The sequence below is a fragment of the Ailuropoda melanoleuca genome, chromosome 11 (assembly GCF_002007445.2).
Source record: "Ailuropoda melanoleuca isolate Jingjing chromosome 11, ASM200744v2, whole genome shotgun sequence".
Classification (NCBI taxonomy): Eukaryota; Metazoa; Chordata; class Mammalia; order Carnivora; family Ursidae; genus Ailuropoda; species Ailuropoda melanoleuca.
This window is the reverse complement of record NC_048228.1, coordinates 53,639,895-53,662,806: the sequence shown is the minus strand read 5'-3', so window position 1 is coordinate 53,662,806 and position 22,912 is coordinate 53,639,895. Positions and strand designations below refer to the sequence as shown.

The 22,912-nt window shown below is 37.7% G+C and overlaps 1 protein-coding gene across 4 annotated transcripts; it reads right to left on the bottom strand.

The window, feature by feature from the left end:
- Window positions 1-253: 253 nt before the first annotated feature.
- Window positions 254-17,530, bottom strand: LOC100484314 (cytochrome c oxidase assembly protein COX18, mitochondrial). Of its 4 annotated transcripts, none has more exons than XR_004628846.1 (7): window positions 17,009-17,530; window positions 15,355-15,455; window positions 13,139-13,302; window positions 11,894-12,018; window positions 9,486-9,593; window positions 846-6,731; window positions 254-356 (listed from the first exon to the last, which is right to left on the bottom strand). XR_004628846.1 is itself a non-coding variant. In XM_011217115.3 (6 exons), exons 1-6 carry the CDS (start codon window positions 17,348-17,350, stop codon window positions 6,558-6,560), a joined length of 1,014 nt encoding a protein of 337 aa, XP_011215417.1. In that variant the 5' UTR covers window positions 17,351-17,530; the 3' UTR covers window positions 372-6,557. The 4 variants fall into 4 exon arrangements, 2 of the variants coding, with proteins under 2 accessions (XP_011215417.1, XP_002930388.1); XR_002141454.2 differs by having other exon boundaries at window positions 3,959-6,731; XM_011217115.3 differs by lacking the exon at window positions 254-356 and having other exon boundaries at window positions 372-6,731.
- Between the last annotated feature and the right edge of the window lie 5,382 nt (window positions 17,531-22,912).

Sequence of the window (22,912 nt, the reverse complement as noted above, 5' to 3'; positions counted from 1 at the left end):
AGGAAGGAGATAATTCATTTCAAAATCTATACTTGGTTTCAACTGTAATTTTAAATGGGAACTGTACTTTTTATTTGGACCCCAAAATAGACTATTTGTATTTGAAAACTCAAGCACAACTGAAGCTTTTATAATAAAACTTTATGAGAGTTTCTTACCTGTAGCAACACATAGGATAAATTTTAAATAGCATGGAATATGAAGCTGTTAATTCTTTCATAGATACAGAATTTATATTTTTAATAGTCCTTACCCTCAGAAGCATCCATCATTCAAAGAAGATCCAGGAAGCTTGAGGTTGTAACAAGAAATTCCTCACATTATTTGTGCTATGGTTGGAACACGCAGAAATGCAGCTGCAATTAAAAGAATATGGTTAGGTATATTTCACAATCCATTTTTTTTAAGTTTCTCTGGAGAGCAACAATTTAGCCAGAAGACAAAAATTAGAGCTAAATTAAATACAGTGCTGCCTTCCCAACCAAGGCAAAACAAATGTAAACTGCCTTATCAGGGACACAAAGAGAAAGCAGCACACCTGTGATATTTTCTCAAAATGGAAAAGATAGAAATTGGGCACTTTCCCTGGAAGCCTCTTTTTCGTGAAATTCTTGGCTCTCTGGAGTTAGCAGAGACTCTTAGGGATAGAAATTTCTTTTTGTTGCTTTAGATAGAATAACTCAGTGGCTGTTTTCTTGGAGTGGCTGTTTTCTTGGAGCACTTTTAGTTTTAGGTCTTTCCATTAATGCTTTTGTTCACAAACACCCAGAAGTTCTCATTTTATTAAAAGAAACCAGCAGTACAGGACTAGGAAATTAAAGGTAAGGCTACTCTGTAAAACTTACCAAAATACAGGGCGGTCAAGAAGGCAGTCAGTGGTAGAACACAAGGGGCCAAGATTCTCTTTGCACCTATTCCTTTGGGATAGTTCTGTCAATATCTCCCTCATGTTCAAGTTAAAGTAAAGCAAAAAGTTACTGTTCTAAGAACTAGGCAAGGCCTCTGTATGAACACACTTTCTTAAATTAGCTGAATCTTGGGGATTTTGCTGTCATTTCTCAGCTAGTAACTTTTTCTTTCTCTTATGGTGTCAGCCAAGCCTTGTGGTTCCTATGGATGGGACTCAATCAGGATCAAAATGCTTTTATGTATTGTTCCTAATTGAGATAATAGAAGGTCTTAGGTGAAACAGATATGAAGGCTAGGCTTTCTGAGTGTGGGGGTGGAGAACTGTGGAGAGAGAGGATCCTCTGTGGGGCCAGTTTCTTTCTCACGGGCAATCCCTGAAGCCACCTTAAAAGAAAAACATGAAAAAAATGTATCTGCTCTATCTCCACTATGTTACAATATCGTGAAACTAATATCTGCATGCCAACTGTGCTTCACTTAAAAATGTTTTAAGAAAATTCCAACAAGTACACTCGATAATATCTTCCCCTTGGTAGCATAAGCAGCATAAAGGAATTTGTTACAGCATCCAAAGAAAACTAAGGTACCTAACAGACATTATATATTTTACCTAACAGTAAGTTATAAAAAATAACACTGCAATATTAATAACAGCAATACAATTACTGAATAAAGTTAAAAATTTTCTACGAGTTTCTTTTGCTTTTAGACTATATTCCACTAATGATCCTCAAGTAAATTTGTTCACCAAATTGCTCCCTCTCTGTGGCAGTGTCCATCCTTATCTGATGAGGTTCCAGTTTGCTTTGTTTGTTGGCATTCTAGCAGTGTTATACTTCAAAGCTCTTACAAGGTGGCTTTCTCTTGTGGCTGGCTGCTGCCAGCCAGGACAGAGAAGGGTCTACTGTACTTTGAGATGATGTAAAATACTCAAAACAGCTCTGTCTCCAGAATCTGCAAAACAATCTTATTTCACAATTATGTGATCTACGTACATTTTTTAATGACTGACTACATAATTATATGATTCATATGCATAGTCTCTGGCTGAATAAGCTAATTCTTCACCTATTATTTAATTTCTAGTAGTAGTAAAATCAATGTACTTTTATATATTCAGTGATTCTTTTAAAAATTTGCTAAGTACTATCCTGATCCTTCAACCTTCCTAACTTTGTTTTTTCCAAGCCATGATATTATAAATCGTATAGTATTAAGATCCCTATACCAACTTACTTATACCAAGTTTTACAGGTCTAAAGGATTCCCACAATTAGAGTAAGAGTAGACTTGTTGTGATGAGCACTGAGAAATGGACAGAATTGTTGAATCACTATATTGTATGCCTGAAACCAATATAACACTGCACGTTAATTATACTGGAATTAAAATTTTAAAAAATATGTGGATATGGAAACATCTTAAACAATAAAAGAATTCCACAAACATAAAATAATTTGACCAATATCATGAAAATACAAAACACGGCAAACAATAAAATAAAATAAAGGATTCCCCCAATTAGCATTAGCTTTGCCCCAGTACTAGTTTTTCACTTTCTTAAAAGGTTATGAGAGATACCTGGTATCTTTGTATTTCATATGATTAGCAAGGAATACATGTAAATTCATTCAGTCTTTAGGTTTTGCTTGAAACGTTCATTGGTGAAAATTCATATATATGAATACATTAAAAATATATATGAATATATATAAATTCTTATTTTACTTGTTGAAACACAGTACAGAAGTCCAAAATTTCAGAAATATCTATGGTTTTATTACCACACAAATTCAAATGTCCCAAAGCTAAATATTGATTTCACAAAATTCGGTATTTAAAAATAGAATAAAAACAATAATTAGAAAATATCAGTTATTACAACTTTAAACTATATTCGTGAAGTTCAGATGGAAAATTTTCTATGGATTTCTATAATTTCCAGATAATCCGTGTCCTGGTAGAATGAGCCCATAAAAGAGGCAAGGGTCAATAATGATGGCCTGTTGTAACTAGTCTTGTTTTATCTCACATTTGCATATTTAGCCTTAATACAGGAACCTAAATTCTTGCATGGATTAATAGGTCATACCTGAAATCTTAAATTTTGCATTGTGTGGTAACTTCACTTATCACCCAGGGGAAAAACAGACAACATTCTTTAATTTGTTTCTAGGATCCGAGTTCCTACTGCTTTTGGAGCTTAATCTGGTACTGAAGCAACTTAAAAGGTGATTCTCAAAATTAAATGAATAAATAAATAAAAACTGATTTCTGGAATCCTCAGAGGAGGAACCTATGAAGACACATGGATGAATTAAGCATAGGTGCAAAATAGAGATATTGAGGTTTATTTGGGCTCTAATTTCTTCCACCTTTCCCCAGAAACAATTTCCCCACTATGGTCTAGGAGAACTGACTGTACCACTTGAGATGTGAGGGTTTGGTTTTTAGCTCCTGAGTGCTTCTAAGGGTATCTTAGAAAGGCTTGCTCTCTGAGAGGTTTTGGGAAACCTCTCCTGCGTTATGTGTGAAGGTGGCAATCAAGGATTTTGCTTTTAAATAAGCTTCATCTTCCTACCTATGACATCTGGCCCAGATAGGACTGGTCAGCTTTTCTCTCACAATGCTTCCAGGGAAAACTGATTTTGGGTTGTTTGATTATGCCAGTTCCATCTCCTAACATACGTTTGAGCTCTAGTATCATTATGGTATAACATAAATTGACCCAGGAGTGAGTCTCCTTTCCTAACTCTTGGGCTGAGACACACCCATAAAAAAGTGAATCTGGCCTAGAGACAAAAATAAGGCCCACCTGGAGAAAAAAAAAAAAAAAAGACTCCCTTTCAGAGAGGAGGAAGGGTGTCACAGACAAATAGACGATAGTCTCCATCTGAAAAAACAAAAAAAGATTTCCTGAACCCTGCAGGTCCAGGACAGAGCTCTGCCAGTCCCTCAGCAGCAGAGAAGAGAGAAGCATCCAACAGGAAGTTGTCAAGGGATCTTTACAGTGTGTGTGTGTGTCCTCTTGTTCCCATTCAGTACCCACCTGCCCTGACCTTAGGCTCTGGAAGTGCTCCTGACTGTAACAAACTGCTGGAGAAATAAGATCAAAGACCACAGAGTTGGAATTTTCGGAAACAAGACTTGCTATTTACTAAAAAATCTGCCTGGAGAAAGAAATGAGAGGAATATTTATTTATCAGCTTGAGGTCCGGTGACTGATTTACCTCGGTTCATAATTTATCAGTTTTCTTTATTCATGAGTATTTTCCAAGATCCCAGCCACCTTCAACCCAACCAGAAATTATTTTGAGATCTGGGAAGAAGGACCTTGTATTTTCAAATAAATTTACATACGTTTTCAAAGCAATTCAAAATGTTTGAAAACAGGAGAGCAATACGAAATAACGTAAACTATCCCTTGAAAAAAGATGTTAAATGTACACTTAGAAATTGAGGGGAATCCAAGTAAACAAGGTAAAGCATACTCCTGAAAGGAGATTCACCTACTGGAAAAGGGAGTCACAGCATTCCTTTATTTCTTACTTTCAGAAAGTGACAAACTTCTTTGAGTAAGATGGGGGAAGAGGGCTGATTTCCTTCATCCCATTATGAGAAAAATATGCGAATCAGTACCCAATGATACACAGGGCGAGAGTCAACTTGTTCCAAAGATAGCCAAAATTTTTCTCAAATTCCCTTTCCTCTTTTTGCTATAATACAACCAGCACACACATTTCTGCCTCTGCTTCCCTGATTGTACATGTTCCGGAAGGTAATTCTTATTATCTGAGGTAGTTATAGTCTATAAAATTACCACAAACACTGAATTAGTCAACACTAAGCCACTGCTCCTAGAGAATTTACAGGGTTACGTTCTTGTGAGCTTCCTGTCACACTTCTGTCAACCCAACAATACAATATATTGCTGATTCATTAATGGTAAACTCACGGCCAACAGCATCGTAATTTATGCCTGAATGAAGTTTATTTAATGTAGATATTACTTTCTCCTTAAGGAACATCACAGGATCCTGTGCCAAGGAAAACTAGACAGCACTTCTGCATGACAACACTTGGAAGCGATTTTAAATAGCGGAATGACCAACAAAAAGCACAAAAATGAGAAAAAACATGGCAATAGACCATGAAAAGGACACTTAGTTATTACACAGCTGACAGCTGAAACAGTAAGCGACAGTGTTGCCCTGTGTGACCTATCCGGGAACATGTACCTCGAATAACTCAAATTTTTTGCCACTCTCTGTTTGTCCAAGAATGACATCAAAAGCACTGTATTCGTTTGGGGGTTACAAATAAATTTTAGCGTGTAGGCAAACTGACAAAGTCTGCAAATAATGAGGACTGACTGTACATAGGTTTCAACTCCTTCACTATGATTAGAAAGACAGTTACCTCAATAGGGCAGTCACGAACCAGCACTGGGAAGTCAGGAAAAGAGAACCAGGTCCCAACAGCTACCTCTAAATTCTTGCTGAGGTGACAACCAAAATGGCTAAGATTTAATAGATATTACTCAAAAAATGACTAATTCTGCTTTAGTTTTGGTTTTATTGTAAAACACTAGATAGGATACAGGGCTTCTCATACAACCCAATGAAAACTTGTAATTTATAATCTTTTCAAATCACTGTCAAATTTATTCACAAATTTCCCAACCACAATTAGTTTTATCATCCTTTCAAATCAAACAAGCAAAAAACTATATCCACAATTTATATTACCTGTTAATTTTTCCATCTTCCATAGTCTAAACCCATTAGCATACTTAACCCTTCCAAATAAAGAAGTTTATAAAATCACCTCCATAATAGATAGCTGCCCTTCAGGTTTTCTTCCTTTGACGAAACAAACTTAATGCTTAGTATTTTCCACTTTGGGTTCTAGCAGTACTTAGTGCTATACTCTAGTCCAGTCTTCTTAAGATATAGAAAAAGGAATGTACCTTTCTTGTATTCCTTCAGAGCAGGGTTGAAAGGCAACATCACCTACCATATTAGGTACTTTCTTGAAAGGACTACTCTATTGCATGTATCTGAAGTCCATTTTTTAAAAGTCACACATTAACTCATCATCATTGTGTGTGCCATTAGAATAAGATTTCTCAACCAGGAATTACCAGAAAGCCTCAGGGTGGGGGAAGGGAGGCTCATCAACAAAGGCCCCCATGTCCTGAGTCCCAGGATTTTTCTGAAAAGAAAACCATAGCCTTAGCAGATGTGCAAACGGGTCTATGATCCTCCACACCTCCAAAATTTTAGGAATCACCTCACTGTATTCTCTTTATAAAACTTTAATGTATGAGACTGGTCAGTATAATTCAACATCATTCAGTATCTAATCTGTTTTCCAACGTTCTGGCACCTCTAGCAAGTCGTAATTTTATAAGCAGAACCAGGCGCTTTGATTCTACTTTTGTATTTTTAGGATATAATTAAACATACATTTCTAGCACTTAAAGGATTTTAAGTATTGTCAAATATATTTGGATTATATCTTAACCTACAGTACTTCACACAATTCATGGTTTTAAATAAAGCCAAATGAAATCACATCTGAATTTCCAAACCTAAATATATTGTGATAGTGACACTTGCAACTGTTTCAAAATTAATGGAAAGCATTCATTTTCTTGAAATGAACTTGGCATAAAAGGCAGCAAAGAGGTCCTTATAAGGAGTGTCTGAATCGGACTTGGTCAACGGTATTCGGCAAAGTTGACGAAACCTAGGAGAGCGCAGCAGCAAGTTCTGTGAAAGGCCCATGAGGCTGGAGCATAACCAGTAGAGCCCAATCGACTAGAAAGAGAAGAAAGGACATGAATGTTAGTACTTCTCAACTCTCCAAGGACATTGACATTCAGAGACGGGCAGGCAGTACAAGAGAAAATAACCATATGGGGAAGCAGCAGCAGTCCAGGACTGAACAAGACCTGTGGCATCTACTTGATACCAGTGATAATTTTAATACGTAAGAAAGAAGGCTGAAAGGACCAAAAAGTGAAAAGAAAGCAACAGGAGAGGTATTCATGATAGAAAGTGGATGACAGAGAGCAGCATCCAGGCAGAGGGTAAAGAGAGATCTCCTCTCCGCTCTTTGGCAAGTAAGCACTCTTTTCCCCCACCAAGAGTCCTGATAAGCTGCTATTCTGGAGGTAGAGTACTGGAGGCACAGACATTTAGGCTCCTTAGACCCCATTTTCCTCCACACAGTGATCTATCACCCCAAATTTTCCCAGTAACTGGTTTCTTAGTCAGGAATGCATCATCCTTGCCTTTTTCAGAGACAAACAGTCTCAGCATTATCTTCAACTTTTTTTTGTACTTCCATTCAGAGTGATTTATTTAGGTTATGGACTATGTTCTGGAGCCTCTCAAAATATTCCCATACATACATCTGTTGCAAACTTTTCTTTGGCATCAGAATGTGATCAGGCCCCAGAGGCATCACCCTGTGGTGGCTGAGTCCAGGTCCTGGAGTTGAACTGACTGAATGTGAATTCCATTTATTTGACAGCAGGGAAGTTCTTTTCCTTCTGTTTCAGTCTCCTCGTCTATAAAATGGGGACTGAACTATAGCCGCCTCAGAAGGCTGCTGTGGGGAAAAAGGAAGCTAACTCACACAGACTGGTCAGCAGAGTAGGTGGCCCATATTAAGCACTTGCATTTGTTCTAAAGCAAATTTTTCAGGGCAGAAAGTATCACATCCTCAAAGCAGATTAGCATAGTAGTTATGGGCAGGAGCCAAACTGCCTGGATGTGCCTTAGATACTTAAGTGATATTAAGTATCACTTAATGGATGAGTGACCTTGGATGAGCTACTTACCCTCCCTGTGTCTCAGTTTCCTCATCACTGAAGTGGAGATTGTAATAGCACCTACTTCAGTGCACACTGGATGAATTATATGAGCTAATACATGTAAACCTTCTCAAGCAGTGCCTGACAAAGTCAATACTGAATGAGTATTAGCCATCATCACCATCTGACTTATCCAGTACGCAAAGTACTCTGAAATCAATATGGTAGACTACGAACTGCCTACTAAGAATAATTCTTCTTTCATAGTAATAAAATACTCATTTTAAGCTGGGTATACTGCCAATAAAAACAGCAAAAAAGGGACTAATTCCCAGTATCTTCTGCAACCAGGTGTGGCCCAAGTAACGATGTAAGCACAAGTGTTTGGTGTGACATCTGGCAAGGCTCCTTAAAGGGGCTAAATGCACCTGAAGCATCCTTTTACCATTCCTGCAAGATAAGCTCCAGCAGCCATCATGACCATATTGTGGCCTTGAGGATAGAAATGACAGGTTGTGGATGATGGAACATAATGAGAGAAGCAGGTTGGGTTTCCCATGCATCTTCATGGAGCTGCCACATCAGCTCTACACTAAATTGCCTAACTCTGAACTTCCTACATTCCAGAATAAACTTTTGGGTATTTAAGACAGTGCTTCTGAGATCTCTTGTTGCTCACTTTAAACCCAATCCCTCAGTGAAAATTCACTGCTCCTATTTTATTTGATCAGGGAGTGTCCTCTGTTATAACTGGTATTATTTCTCCCCAGAAATGCAGTGAATCTGTACTGTTCTATTTTCACAGGGTATTTTACAGCAATGTTACTGTTACATGAAAAGTACTATAATAAGCACTTGATGCTATTTTACTAGTTCTCACAGACATTATGAGGTCTACTTCAGAAATTTGGCAACTTACTTATTTTACACAGGATTAGTGACAGTATTATGTCCAAGGGACAGCTTTAAAAATACACTTTTGATGCTGAAAACGCACTCTTTCAGATTCCGAAGACAATGAATACTTTGATATATGCCGATAGAACCCTAACTGTCCGCAACAAATGAATCCTACTTCATGGTCTATGTGCTGGCCCTGAGCAGAGAGAGATATAATGCCTAAGACAGCTTTTGCCCTCTTTGCACTAAGTATCATTGGGAAATAAGCAAAAGGCTAAAAATATGAAATAACTGCAAACATAACTATTTTTTTTCTATTTCTATCAAAGTGTAATGACATATAAATGGGTGCAGGTGTACCTACCTCACTGAATTGTTATGAGGTTAAACAATATTACATACGAACCCATATAGACTGGGGCAGGTGTACCTACCCCAGTGAGTTGTTATGAGGTTAAACAATATTACATGTGAACCCATATAGACTTGGCACAAAGTTTTGTTTCTTTTTTAAGAGCTAAATTCCTTGGCCCAGTCTATATAGAAAGAAGAAATTCAATATTTCAACTAATCAAACAGAACAAATACTATGTTTATAACATTGTGCAAGATTTAAAAAAAAAAGAAAGAAAAAGGAGCTTGAGACTTAACTTACATTCACATGAAGGAAGATTAACTAATCCCAAGAAATATCAAGTGTCACTTGGTGATAATAATTACTACAGAAACTTGGAAACCAGTAAGGGACTTAGCAGTCAAAGGAAGCTCAACAGAAGCACAGAATCCTAGCCAGTCTAAGTTAAGCACAGAGAGGATTTAACACATGCTACACACAATGTGGGTGCTTACTCACTGAAGGTACTGTTGCAGCAACTGGAATCATCAACACTGATACCACACGAACAAAGTATGTAATATATGTCTGAAAACGAGACATTCCAATTTTTTGCAGAGCAAAAATCTGAGAGGGTGGAATAATAAATATACACAATGATTATTAAGCATATTAAATTAGACAAGCTTTAAAATACAATTTGATTTTTTTTTTTTTTTTTTTTTATTAGACAGAGAGAGAAAGCCAGCGAGAGACGGAACACAAGCAGGGGGAGTGGGAGAGGAAGAAGCAGGCTTCTAGCGGAGAAGCCTGATGTGGGGCTCGATCCCAGAATGCCGGGATCACGCCCTGAGCCGAAGGCAGACGCTTAACCGCTGTGCCACCCAGGCGCCCCTAAAATACAATTTGATTTTTGATTGGCCTCCACCTGCATTTTAATAGAAGCAAAAAAATTAAAACACTGATAAATGTATATAGTTGGCCATCTGCTTCTGAAAAACTTAATAATTGTGCAGAATTATTAAATGGAGCTTTAATCAATAGCAATAAAGGAGATTCAGCTATATCAAAGAGAATCATAGTATAATTTTTACAAGTCAATGTTTTTTAAAGATTGTAGAACTGAAAGCCCTTTCCAGATAGGTGCTACGTATGAATCACTACCCTTGTTTTGGTACTTAAACACAGTGCCTGACATAAGGAAGGATCGTAATAGGTATCTCAAAGGTTTGTGATCTGGCTATATGGAATAAGGGGAAGAACCAGGCTAGGAAAGGCTAGGAAAAGCAGCTATGACTTATGAATAACTTATATAAAGAGCAGAATAATGAAATGATTGTGAGCAAAGATTCCAGGTCCAAATCACCTACATTCACATGGCAACATTTAATGGTTATGTGACTCTGTATGAATTACTTAACCTTTCTGTGCCTCGGTTTCTCTACCTTAAAATGGGGATAATATAAGTACCTATATCACAGGATTATTCTAAGAATTAAATGAGTTAACTCACGTATATTGTTTATAATAGTGCCTGGCACATTTATTACGTATATTATGTAAGAATAAGTCTTGTGTTTTTTTTTTTTAAGATTTTGTTTGTCAGAGAGAGAGACAGAGAGTGCTTGCACAGCAGGGGGAGCAGTAGGCAGAGGGAGAAGCAGACTCCCTGCCAAGCAAGGAGCCTGATGTGGGACTCAATCCCAGGACGCTGGGATCATGACCTGGGCCCAAGGCAGACGCCTAACCGACTGCTACACCCAGGCATCCCAAGAATAAGTTTTAACTAAACTTATGTATACTGGGTTGTTAGTTGGTAAAGGGAAGACTAGAGGATTGACATTAATTCATTGTGACCTTATGTTTATCATTTTCTTCACTCTAACAAATACTCACTAAGTACCAACCACATTCGATTGTGCTAGGTGACCTTAGGGAAACACATTTAGACTATACATGGAGTCTTTTCTCAAGAAACTCTAATCCAAGACATTACAGTATCATCTTCATTTTTCTCATTTGAAAAAATAAGAGGTGTGGGGCACCTGGGTGGCTCAGTCGGTTAAGAGTCTGCCTTCGCCTCAGGTCATGATCTCAGGGTCCTGGGATGGAGCCCCATGTTAGGCTCTCTGCTCAGTGGGGAGTCTGCTTCTCCCTCTCCCTCTGCTGCTCCCCCTGCTTGTTCTCTCTAATAAATAAATAAAATCTAAAAATAAATAAATAAATAAGGGGTGTATTCAATTTCCCAAACAGAGACCAGTGATGGGTCTCTGAGATGGGGTTCTAGGATCATTTCTAAGGTTTCTTCCAGTTCAAAGAATCTATGTTCTACTCAATCGACAACAGCTCTTTATACAATTAAAGGCTTGCTTCCCCTAAACTGTTGAGTAACACACCATGGGATAATGGTAAGACATGGTTGACAGATCCTATTTTATATGTATGTGTTTTTCTACTCCATCACATAAGAAGTACTGACTTTCTAAGGGCATATACACCTAAAAAAAAGACAATCAGATACTATGTTTCCTACTTGCAAATTTACATTTTAAATAAATACACGAAACACTAATCTACAGTGAGAATACAACCAGACTGATTAACCATTTTAATTACTGTCTTTACCAAAAACAAATCACAAAATTGTGTATGTTAGATTCATATAATTGTAAAGCTGAAAGAGACTTGGGAAGTGTTCTAATTCAGCTCTTCCATTTTAATTATGAGCATTCTGGCCCCCAGAGAGGTTAAGGAACTGGTCTAAGACTTGCCAACAGCTGATCTATGACCAAAAACCAAGAAATCTCAATTCTAGCTCAGAGTTAGAATATCACTACCAACTTAAACACATTTATATTTGATGTTGGAACAGCAACAAAGATCCCAATAATTTAAATGGCAAACAAATCTCATCTAAAACCACTGACCTCCACTATTAATAAATTGACGATACCAATGGAAATAGGCAGGATCCAAGTAGAATCCAGTGCAGTGAGGTCAGGAAACCACAGGATTCCATCAGTAGCTAACTGTTCCTGAACAGAAAACCCTGCTAAGACAGTTTTATAAATAAAACATAGAAGAAGGAAACATACAACACATAAGTAGTCTTATTAAAATAAGGTGTCCTTCACACCAAAGACTTGCATTTGTTTCATTCACTTTCATTCCACAACATAAATTAGTCCTTCCTGTACTGAGAAAGATGCAGCTCTCTGCAGCAAACAGGAACATAAAGATACATAGCAGTACTCTTTTCAAACATATATAATTACTTGTCCATAGGCTACTTTCTTTCCAGTCTGTTTTAACCAGATATTTTCCAGTTACAAATGCCTTTACGCCAAAGTAAAAAACAACAACAAAAGTAAAAAACAAATGCTTTATTTTATAGTTTCTTAATAAATGTTTACTTTTATAACTATGAATGCTTTTCTGGTCCCATAATTTTATAAACGGAAAAAATTCTTGGCCAGGAAACTAAATCATGGAATAGTAACACTAATTTTATTATGACTTCCATGAAGAAGTATAGTTGACCGTTAAACAACTCAGGGCTTAAGGGTGCCAACCCTTTGAGCAGTTGAAAATCTGTGTATGGGGTGCATGGCTGGCTCAGTGGTAGAGCAGGTGACTCCTGATCTCAGGGTTGTGAGTCCGAGCCCCACACTGGGTGTGAGATTACTTAAAAATAAAATCTTAAAAAAAAAAAAAAAAATCTGTGTATAACTTTTGACTCTCCAAGAACTACAGAAACCCTATTGTTGTCTGGAAGCCTTACCCATAGTATGCTTTAAGTATCATATACTGTATTCTTACAATAAAGCTAAAAAAAAGAAAATGTTATTAAGAAATCATAATGAAGAGAAAATACATTTACAGTGTGGGACAATAAAAAATATACCTATAAGTGGACCTGCCCAGCTCAAACCTGTGTTGTTCAAGGGTCAACTGTACTACTGTTGTCCTTCCTAGATTCATTTTCTCAACATGGCTAGTTTGCTTACACTTAATATTCTAAAATCTATAACCTTATAAGAAAGATGGTAAAAACATTCTAATTATGAAAAGCATAGGGACTTTTTTTTTTGCCTTTAGTTTTTTCTCTAGAGTACAAAGGCAATGTTAGAGAACTTATTTGGGGGGAAGAAACAGACTTCTAGAATAACTACCTTCTGAATGTGTTGCCCCTGTGCTAAAATTCCGGAGAGCAACAGACATGAAGATCCACATTGGAAACTGAATCCAGACCAATACAGTGGCTTTGAAAGGATGGCAGTTATCCCGAACATACAGCTCTGAAACAAGCCTCCGCATATTCTTTAGATAAGTGAGCCTAGTTTGAGGGAAGAAGAGAGAAAGGGAAAGGAGAAAATATCATTTGACTATTAATAGTGCTTCATACCCATAGCACAAACACACCCATGTGTGGTTATTAGTTAAAATTCTGTGTGGGATTTTTAGCCATCATAGACTATACTAAGGGGTTGCCCAACAAAAGGCAAAAAGTCTTTTACTGAAAATTCTTTAGCAATGTACACAAATTACATAACAATTTGATAAATCTGACATTATCAAACAAGCTTTGGCTCTGGTGGTCTTAGGCCAATTAGGTTTTAACAAGTGAAATTTTACTACTGGCATGGTATGACCACAGTTTGCATCAGAATTCTAAAGGTGAAAGCACATTTAACTCAAATCCCTCCATTCTGGCCAAGCTCAATTACTTGATCCCTGAATATATCTTCTGTAGCAATGTGGTTTTGTAATATGTATGCTCTTGACCTATCAAAATGGTTTCCATTCTTCAGTCAACTCTTTTATGAAGATTTTCTTAATCTGTTTCTCTGTTAACCTTCTTCGTTATTCCTGTTCTTAAGTCCCACTTTCTATAGTCTCCTTGAAGATCAAGTATTGGGTCTTATTCATCTCTAAATCTCTTGTAGCACGTTTTATACAGCGCAGACATCCAAGGGGCTTGAAGCCAACAGAATTATAGTGTATTATTGCACTACGACAGTACACAGACATGCCAGACTTTATAATTTAGCCTCTTCCTACTCTTCCAACTTTATCTCTTGTTACTCTTCCACAGACACCTGTATATTCTGGTGCCTACATGGCATGGGCTATCCAATAAATCAGACTTCTACATTAGGATGCTTCTGGAAGTCATTAAGTCATCTATGTGGACAGTCCACTTACCTGGCTGTCCACCTGACAACTCTCCTTTACCCTTCAAGACCCAGTTCCATTGAAAATGCAAGAAACTCTCAGATGTGTCTTCCTAGAAAGTCATCTAGCTATGCAAGGATGTATCTGGACAATCATCCTGCCAATGCTGCATAAACAAGGTACCAGTCTTGTCTAGGCTGCATTTATAAATCAGATGAACAGCGTACTAATTTGTTCTTTTGGTCTGGAATTGTCATTCTTAGATTTGTCTGATCAGTAAAACTTCAGAACTGTTAGGTTTGTCAACTTTTTATTTTATCAAGTAAAGATATTAAGTTACCATAATGATTTTTTTTTAAATGTCAGATCTTTTTAACACTAAATAGAGAAGCAATTTCATATTGAAGAGAGTTGGCAAATTTATACACATATAGGTAAAAATATACAGATAACCATATACACATTCTATATACATAATACAAAGCCCTTATTTTGATCATTGCTGTGAACTGGTGAACACTTAGTCCCAGCCTAGTAAGGATTATAATCTGACTAAGTAGTAACTTAGGCTCATTGAAGCAGGAGGACTTAGAAGTTCCCCGTGGATGACAACAGGCACAGAATTGCAGCATGCATGGTCAAGAACATTCCAAGCACTTTCTAAGAGCCCAGGCAGACAACTACACACGGTAACCACACTGGAGAGACAGCACCTTGGCTATCTAATTTCTTCTATGACAGCATTCACATTTTCTACCTCCCCCTTCTTGTGGGCTGCTGTATCTTTCTTTCCAAAATGGTCAAGTGTGTAAATAATCTGTATCATTTGCTGATTAAAATCCCAAAAGACTGGCACAGTATCTTCATCCATGAAGCCTTCCCTGACTTTCCACTATGACTGAATTCCTTGTACATAACCTTTTTTATAGTACTTAATTTAGTCATTATTTGATTACAGGTCTTTTTCAGGAGGCTGAAGTCCCTCAAGAAGGAAGTTGCTCTGTTCCTCCATTTCTTACTTTCACTATACAAAATTCATACCACACAAACTTATTAAAATATTAAGGAGTGAAAGGACTACTTTGCTGCTAAAGCTACAGAACACCCAAACCTATAATTAATATAATTATAATTAATATAATCACTTACACAGTATATATTCCTATTACCATAATATATATATATATGGTCTATACTCATAGAATTAGCTTACCTGGCAACTCTTTTGGACCACCTCAACTGATTTGCAAGAACTGCAACTTCTTGGTTAAGATGCCTTGCAATGTTTTTTATTTCTGGCTGTAAATTTTCCACCTAGCTAAAGAAAAAGTAGAATTTGTTATGAGCACATAAAGGTTCTTTATTCATAACCACTCATAATTTTACTCTCTATTCTTCTAACTCACTGAAAAATGTGGTTTACCAATCATCTCAAGAAAATTCAAGTCTAAGGATAAGGTGTTAAATCTGCTTAAGATACCTTCAGTTACAACCAATTCAAATTCCAGCTTATACTCTTAGCTATGTGATCCTGGGCAAGTTACTTAAGCTCTAAAACCCTGTTCCCTCATATATAAAATGTTTAACAGCACCCACTTCACAGAATTATTATAAGGATTAAATAAGAACTGAACCCTATACTTTAATGTTCATCCCTGGACTTCTGAGTAATGGTAACTGAAAAAACAGAAGTATATTAATTAAGTCTTTAATATGCTCTGTGACAGCCATAGAGTCACAAAAAGTTTGCATTTATTGCTTTTAATTTCTTTTTTTTTATAATGATTTTTTATTATATTATGTTAGTCACCATACAGTACATCCCCGGCTTCCGATGTAAAGCTCGATGATTCATTAGTTGCGTATAACACCCAGTGCACCATTGCAATACGTGCCCTCCTTACTACCCATCACCAGTCAATCCCCTTCCCCTACCCCCCTCCCCTGAGGCCCCCAGTTTGTTTCTCATAGTCCATAGTCCCTCATGTTTCATTCCCCCCTCTGATTACCCCCCCTTTCTTTATCCCTTTCTTCCCCTACTGATCATCCTAGTTCTTATGTTCCATAGATGAGAGAAATCATATGATAGTTGTCTTTCTCTGCTTGACTTATTTCACTTAGCATTATCTCCTCCAGTGCTGTTAATTTTTCTGTAAAGTACCTCACTGCCTTAATGGTGCTGATGATTCCCTTTGTTTCTGAGTCCCCTCGTCCCCAATAATAATTTGAAAACATGGAAACCATTATTTTTGAAGTCTCACATTTGAATAATATTTTGCTTTCAGAGCGCCTTAACCCATATTATCTGACTTGATCTCATAACATTGTGAAGTAGGCCAGGAAGGTATTACTATCCCGCTTCCACAGAAGAGACAGATGCACTGAAGCCGAAGGGGCTGCGACTAACCAGAGTTGTAGGTAGTACAGGCTGAATAAGGAAATCAAGTTTGCAAATGGCTAGCTTAGCGGTTTTTTTCTAATAAGAAAGATGAATCGGAATACTTGGGGACAAAAGATGCTGCAGACATACAGGCTGTTACAATATTTAAGACGGCAATTTTACAGATTTCTCCATACAACAATTCTGCTACCGCTTCCTTTATTTCTCTCATTCTCTAACAGCAAGCTTAGTAACCACTTGGGCTTTGAGCACAAACCCTGTACGGTAAACGGAATGACAGGTACATGTGTCACCAAAGATCTCTTAATTCACATATCCAATCAATGCTAGTTAAATTCTTTGCAAGAAAGTGGTCACGACGATTTACACTAAGCACTCCAGAAGCACCCGGGGATTTTAAACCCTCGGTAGACGTCTACCACCCCTCACCGCCAAAGCGGATGCGCTGGGTCCAGGTGTCCCTCACCTTGGCCAGGATGTAGTGTTGGTAGGCAGCCAGGGGTAGCGTGACCCCACCGCGGAGGGCCACGGTGGTGAGACCGATGCAGGCCCACCAAGGTAGACCTGTGGCTGTGTGCACGCCGAGCAGCACGTCCTCCGCGCCCCGCACCGGCGCCGATGTGGCCAGGGCCTCGTACCAGCTGCCAGGGCCGCTGGAGCCGACTGCAGAGACTGACGCCACCGCCCACACCGGCAGAGCAGGGTTCTTAATGCCGTCCGTTGAGGATGGCGCAAGCAGCGGGTCCCGGGCCCCGAGCTGCACTAGAGGCAGCGGCCGCAGCCACCTACGGCCCAGACGGGACAGCATGTCGGCGCCAGGGCTGAGCCAAAACACGGACCTCACAGATTAGCGTCGGGCTCCGCTCCGCCTGGGACGCCACAAGCACGCGCCGGCAACCCCAGGCGAAAAATGGGTGCGCGCCCTCCCTCAGGAACTATTGACCTTCCCAGTCAAGGCAGTGACGTCTTGCGTCGCGCTGGTAATGACGCGTTGTTAGGAAAGTCCCGCCTTTCCCACGCGGCAGTGGGCAAGCCTACTGCGCAGACACAAAACTTTCCCGCGGTTGGAGCTCCTCGGAGGCCGGACCGGAATTGCAGAGCCAGGGGCGGGGCTTGCTGCCTTGGGCCAGACACGAAGGGCTGTAGAAGCCCTCGCGGGTTCGGTCGGTCTTTGGCGTGTGCGTTTGCATTCCTTTTCACTTAAAACTTGTCGTTCGATTGTAGTGAATTAAACTGGGTAGGTGGTTATTGTGACCAGAGGATAGTCCCCCACCTCTTTACGTGCAACCTGATTGCTTCTGCTAGAGACTGAGCTAGATTATACTGCCAAAGAGTCAACACGTTGCTGAAATGCCAGGTTGGAGAAAGTCATGCACTTCTGGCTGACCTGAGTTTTAATGAGCATCCATTATGCACTAGGCATAGTTAAGTCTGTGGTATAAAGATTTAATTGACTCATCTGTTCAGTTAACATTTTCAAAACCAACTGCAAACTGAGTGTCCTTCAGTGTTTTATCTTCCGTTATAAATAGCAAAACTCAAGAGTACTATACCATCTCCTTACTTGAGGCGTTATCACTGGCAGGGAGGTGAATTCTTCAGTAGAGCTTACGTGTATCCTATATAAAGGTTCAAGAGCACGAATAGTACATTAAGTGTCTTAGGTTAAAAAGAATACGCCAAATCTTTACGGACTAGTTTTGACTTTTGTGTTCCTGATAACAGTATACAAACTGGAATGACGTGAAGTTTAATCATATAAGGGTCACCTCTAAACCTAGAGCCCAAATTGTGTTGTGCGGAATAAAATGTTGGTTAAAACAAGCCTCCGACAAATATTGGGGAAATGGTTAAATTGCAACTATGGTTCTTCATTATGCACCTACACGGATTTTGAAATGCATTTAAACACACAAATCCCAATTTATGCTGTACGTAGATGTTCCTTTGTAAAAGAAAAAAAAGTACCAATCTATCTTCCTTTCCATTTAAGTTAAAAAAAAAAAAAAGCAGCCGGGGCGCCTGTGTAGCTCACAGCAAATCAGTGGAGGTCCTGGGATGCAGCACCCCCACCTTGGGCTCCGTGCTCAGTGGAGCTTGAGGATTTTCCTTCTCCCTTTGCTCCTTCCCCAACTCACATTCTCTCTCTCAAATAAATGAAAAACATTATTTAAAAAAAAATCAAAAAACAAAGAAAAATAGAAGCAACCGGTAGCTAGTGATTACTACTTTAAAGTGGAAAAAAATCTTAAATGGAATGATCTTTGCCTAAAAGACTGGGAGTAAAGAAGCAAATTCTATGCTGCTGCATTCCTCTCCTTTTAGAGAACTGATGTCTTTGGGAATTGGTCCTTCCACAGTAGAGGTTAAGCCTAGGGACTCTGACCTTTTAATATCCAGGAGAAACGGAGTTGATTAGGTCCACTTTTTCTGGAGTCATATATTATATTCTCATTTTAAAATGTTCCATTGCTTTAAGTTTCAATATTGTGATCTAAATAAAATTTATATTTAACTTCTGCTAACTTCACATATGTTAACATACATTTCTACATTCATAGAATAGGGATGATCAGAACTTAGATACTTGGTAAAGAATGTTGGGAGAAGTTTTTGTCAGTTATAAAGTTCAATACAAAAGGAAAGTGTTAGCACTAATGTGTATGTACTGGTTATCCAAAATTGTGGTAACTCAGATCTTTTGAGTTGGAGAGTACACTATGAAATGACCGTACATTGAACAAACCGATACCTTGTCAAGCCTAACGCTGCAAATGAACTTGTGCAGCATACTAGAACATTTTTTTAAAATTCAACATTTATAATTAGCCTATTCTTGTCTTTACTATGTAACACAACTAATTTTTTTTTGAACTTTAAGCTCCTTAGAGACTGTTTCATTTTCTTTCTGCAGTTTCTGAAATTCTTACCCATCAGTGCTGAAGAGAGCGGGCTCAAAAATTCAAAATTTGAATATAGGCTATTTACACATATACCCTGAGTAAATGTACATTTAAATTTCTCATTTCCCAAATATGCCCTCTGAAACGTTTGACAAAAGAACTTTTAAAAGTTAAATAATTCTCAATGAGCAATTGTTAAAATGACCTCTTGGAATTAGACTTAAGTTGAATTTCTTTTTCATTCCTACTTATTTAATGCATTGCTTCTTAAAACCAAAGTTAATGTAAAATTAGCCTTTCACCTCTATTAAAAAACATCCTCTCATCTTTATGATGGTTCTTATGCATGAAAATTGGCTTTTACCTTTCAAAAAGTGTGAATGCACTTAAAGATAGAAGTCTAATATGAAACCTCTTAAACATATCTTAGTCATGTATTCCAACCATCACATCACAAAGGAATTCTTATTTATGTCAAACCATAGTTGCACACTTTTCACTCACTTACCCAAAATACAAGTGATTGCATTTTTGCAATCAAGGTATGTAACATAGTAAGTCATATTAAAGCACTAATGAAGCTCTCATTCTAAATCCATCACCTGGAATTAGCACCAGTTAATTGAATGTTGTGACTTGAAGCGAGTATTTATCAGTGGGATGTATACAGGTTTCCCCGCTATCTGCAAGTAGAGCATTCCTACCAAATCTTACCTAGGCCAAAATGGTGGAAAGCAGAGTATCCCCTGCTTTCCAAAAGCTTGCATTATACTACTTGGCATTGCAGAAGTTCTGTAATGCCAGATCTGAAGGAATGAGAGTGTTTCTGAAAAACTAAAAATGAAAAATAGATTAAATAAAACAGAGGCTCTGAAGAGGTTTTGTGATTTTGAGTTTCCCTCTTTAGTCTATTACTTTGTATTGTTTTAAAAATAAAGTGAGTAACAGTGTGCAAAATAATTTTTATGAAATGTGTATTTAGGTCATTTGAGTCAAAAGAAAGATGGAATAATATTTTCATGAAGAACAAGACAGGATCCGTCAGTAAACTATCTCCCTTCCATTTTTTTTTCCTGAGAAGAAAAATGACAGTAATTTAACAAAAAGTTAATTTTCAACTACTAATAAAATGACTTACTTTTACAATAATAGTGAACAGAAGGGAAAAATATCCTTCACATGAATACTACAATCAATTTTTGTGAATACGTTGATACATGTTGAAAACTCATGAAATGGGGATTCTGTTGGCTCTGGTAAACAAAATCATCTCTAAAATGAAATGGCTGGTATAAAAAGATTACACAATTGGGATATTAATTATTTTGCTACCTAAGGTGTGATCTAACCCAAATATTATCTCCAAGAGTTAAGTCACTTTTTTTTTTTTTTAAGATTTTATTTATGTGACAGAGAGACAGCCAGTGAGAGAGGGAACACAGCAGGGGAGTGGGAGAGAAAGAAGCAGGCTTCCCAGCGGAAGAGCCCAATGTGGGACTCGATCCCTAAACGCCGGGATTACGCCCTGAGCCGAGGGCAGACACTTAACGACTGCGCTACCCAGGTACCCCGAGTTAAGTCACTTCTTAAAAGAATGAAAGAAAGGGGTGCATGGGTGGCTCAGTCAGGTAAGTGTCAGGCTCAGGTCATGATCTCAGGGTTGTGAAATCGAACCCCATGTATGGGCTCCATGCAGGGTGTGGAGCCTGCTTAAGATTCTCTTCCTATTCCTTTGCCACCCGCCACCCTCAGCTCGTGGGCACATACTCTCTAGGAAAGAAAAAAAAAAAAAATGAAAGAAATCCATTATGTAGTCTGCCATTACACATACCATATACTTTCAAAAAGGGGGGAAAAAAGACCTGCGTGGTCTCAAAAGCTTATGGGTTGGGTTTTATTTTTAATTTTTCAAATAAAATGCAATGCATTACATCTGAAATATTAAAAATATATTTGAAAAATGTTCCTAATACAGACTTCTAAAATCATGGTATTGTACTCAACAAGACTGAGCTCCAAAACTAAATATGGAGCATGCAGTCTATACCCCCCCATCCCATAGATTTAAAGTCAAGAAAATATATGTTCTTTTTTATTTAGACACCCCCATCTTAACTTCAGTTTTGTGAATCAACACAACTCGTGTTGTAATAAATACTGGGTGGTATCTATTATCTAGCAGGATTATTTTAATAATAATTAACACAGGGAAAAAATAAGCAAGAAATTATAGGATAGTGGCAAAAGTCATACATAAAATACTCTGTTAAAGAGCATTACATACCTTTCTTAGTAAAGTGCTATAGTTCTATTTCATAGCTATGTTTGCAGGATATCATTTAGCTTTTCCCTTAAATTTGGTCATATCAACCATAGGTAGCAAAACAAATTTATATAAGACCACTTCCTAAATTAAAAGATATAAATGTGTTGTTTACAAACTTCTAGGTATGTCGGAGAAATCTTTTTACTCTTTATTCAGGCTACCAGAGTAAAGAAATCATTTCATTCACTTTATAGCCAAGGAACAGTATTATTAATATAATCAACTCTGGGTGATTTATCTGAATTTGAGTTTCACCACTGTGGGATTTGTTTAATTAAAAAAAAAAAGACAGATTGATGCATTCATTACTTCACTTTTATGCTTACTTTATGTTTCAACCACATAATTTATTTTTCCATATGAGAGAGGGTAGGACACATATTCTTCTTGGATATGTTATCGTTTATTGTTTCAAGTGAATGGAATAGATAAACCCCACTGAGTAGTTTAGTGTGGCCCTGTATCTTATATAAACAGGTTAAATGAAGATGTTATTTTGTATTCTGTATATTCATGTATACCATAAATTGTCTTAATGACAAATGCAAAATCTCCTTTATTACTTGCCCCAAGTTAGCTGTTGATCCCTTTCACTGATAATATACAAGTGTAGAGAATAAGAAACCTTTAAAATTGGGGGGGGGGGAGAGACACTTTCCACTAAATTACTGAAAATTGGAATTTTTATGTGGGCTCTTGATGACTGGAAAGCCAATTTTAAGAATCAATATTATCCAATATAAAATAGTACATTGAATCATTTAACTATAAACAATATAGTAAGAGCTTGTATATGCTGACTGGGAGCCAGTGGTGGCTTTTTAAATTCTCAGAAAGACTACACATCTTATGGCTAGAAGAACCACAGGTGATGATGAAGGTGCTCCACTTTTCTGTAGCAGCCATTACAATAAAAATCTTCATAAAAAATTATTTCACGATCAGCAAGAGAATTTTACTGGTATTAGAGGTAAAGGTGAGAAGAGAAGAGTGAAGAGAGAAGTGTGTATTAGTTTTAAAAGTGTGGCAAGGTAATAAAAAGACATGGAAAAGTGGTAAATTTCTTCTATATGTGCCCTGCTGCAAACAAACTCAAAAGAGAGCAAGATGGGTATTTTAAAAGCCAACATCAGGAAACATC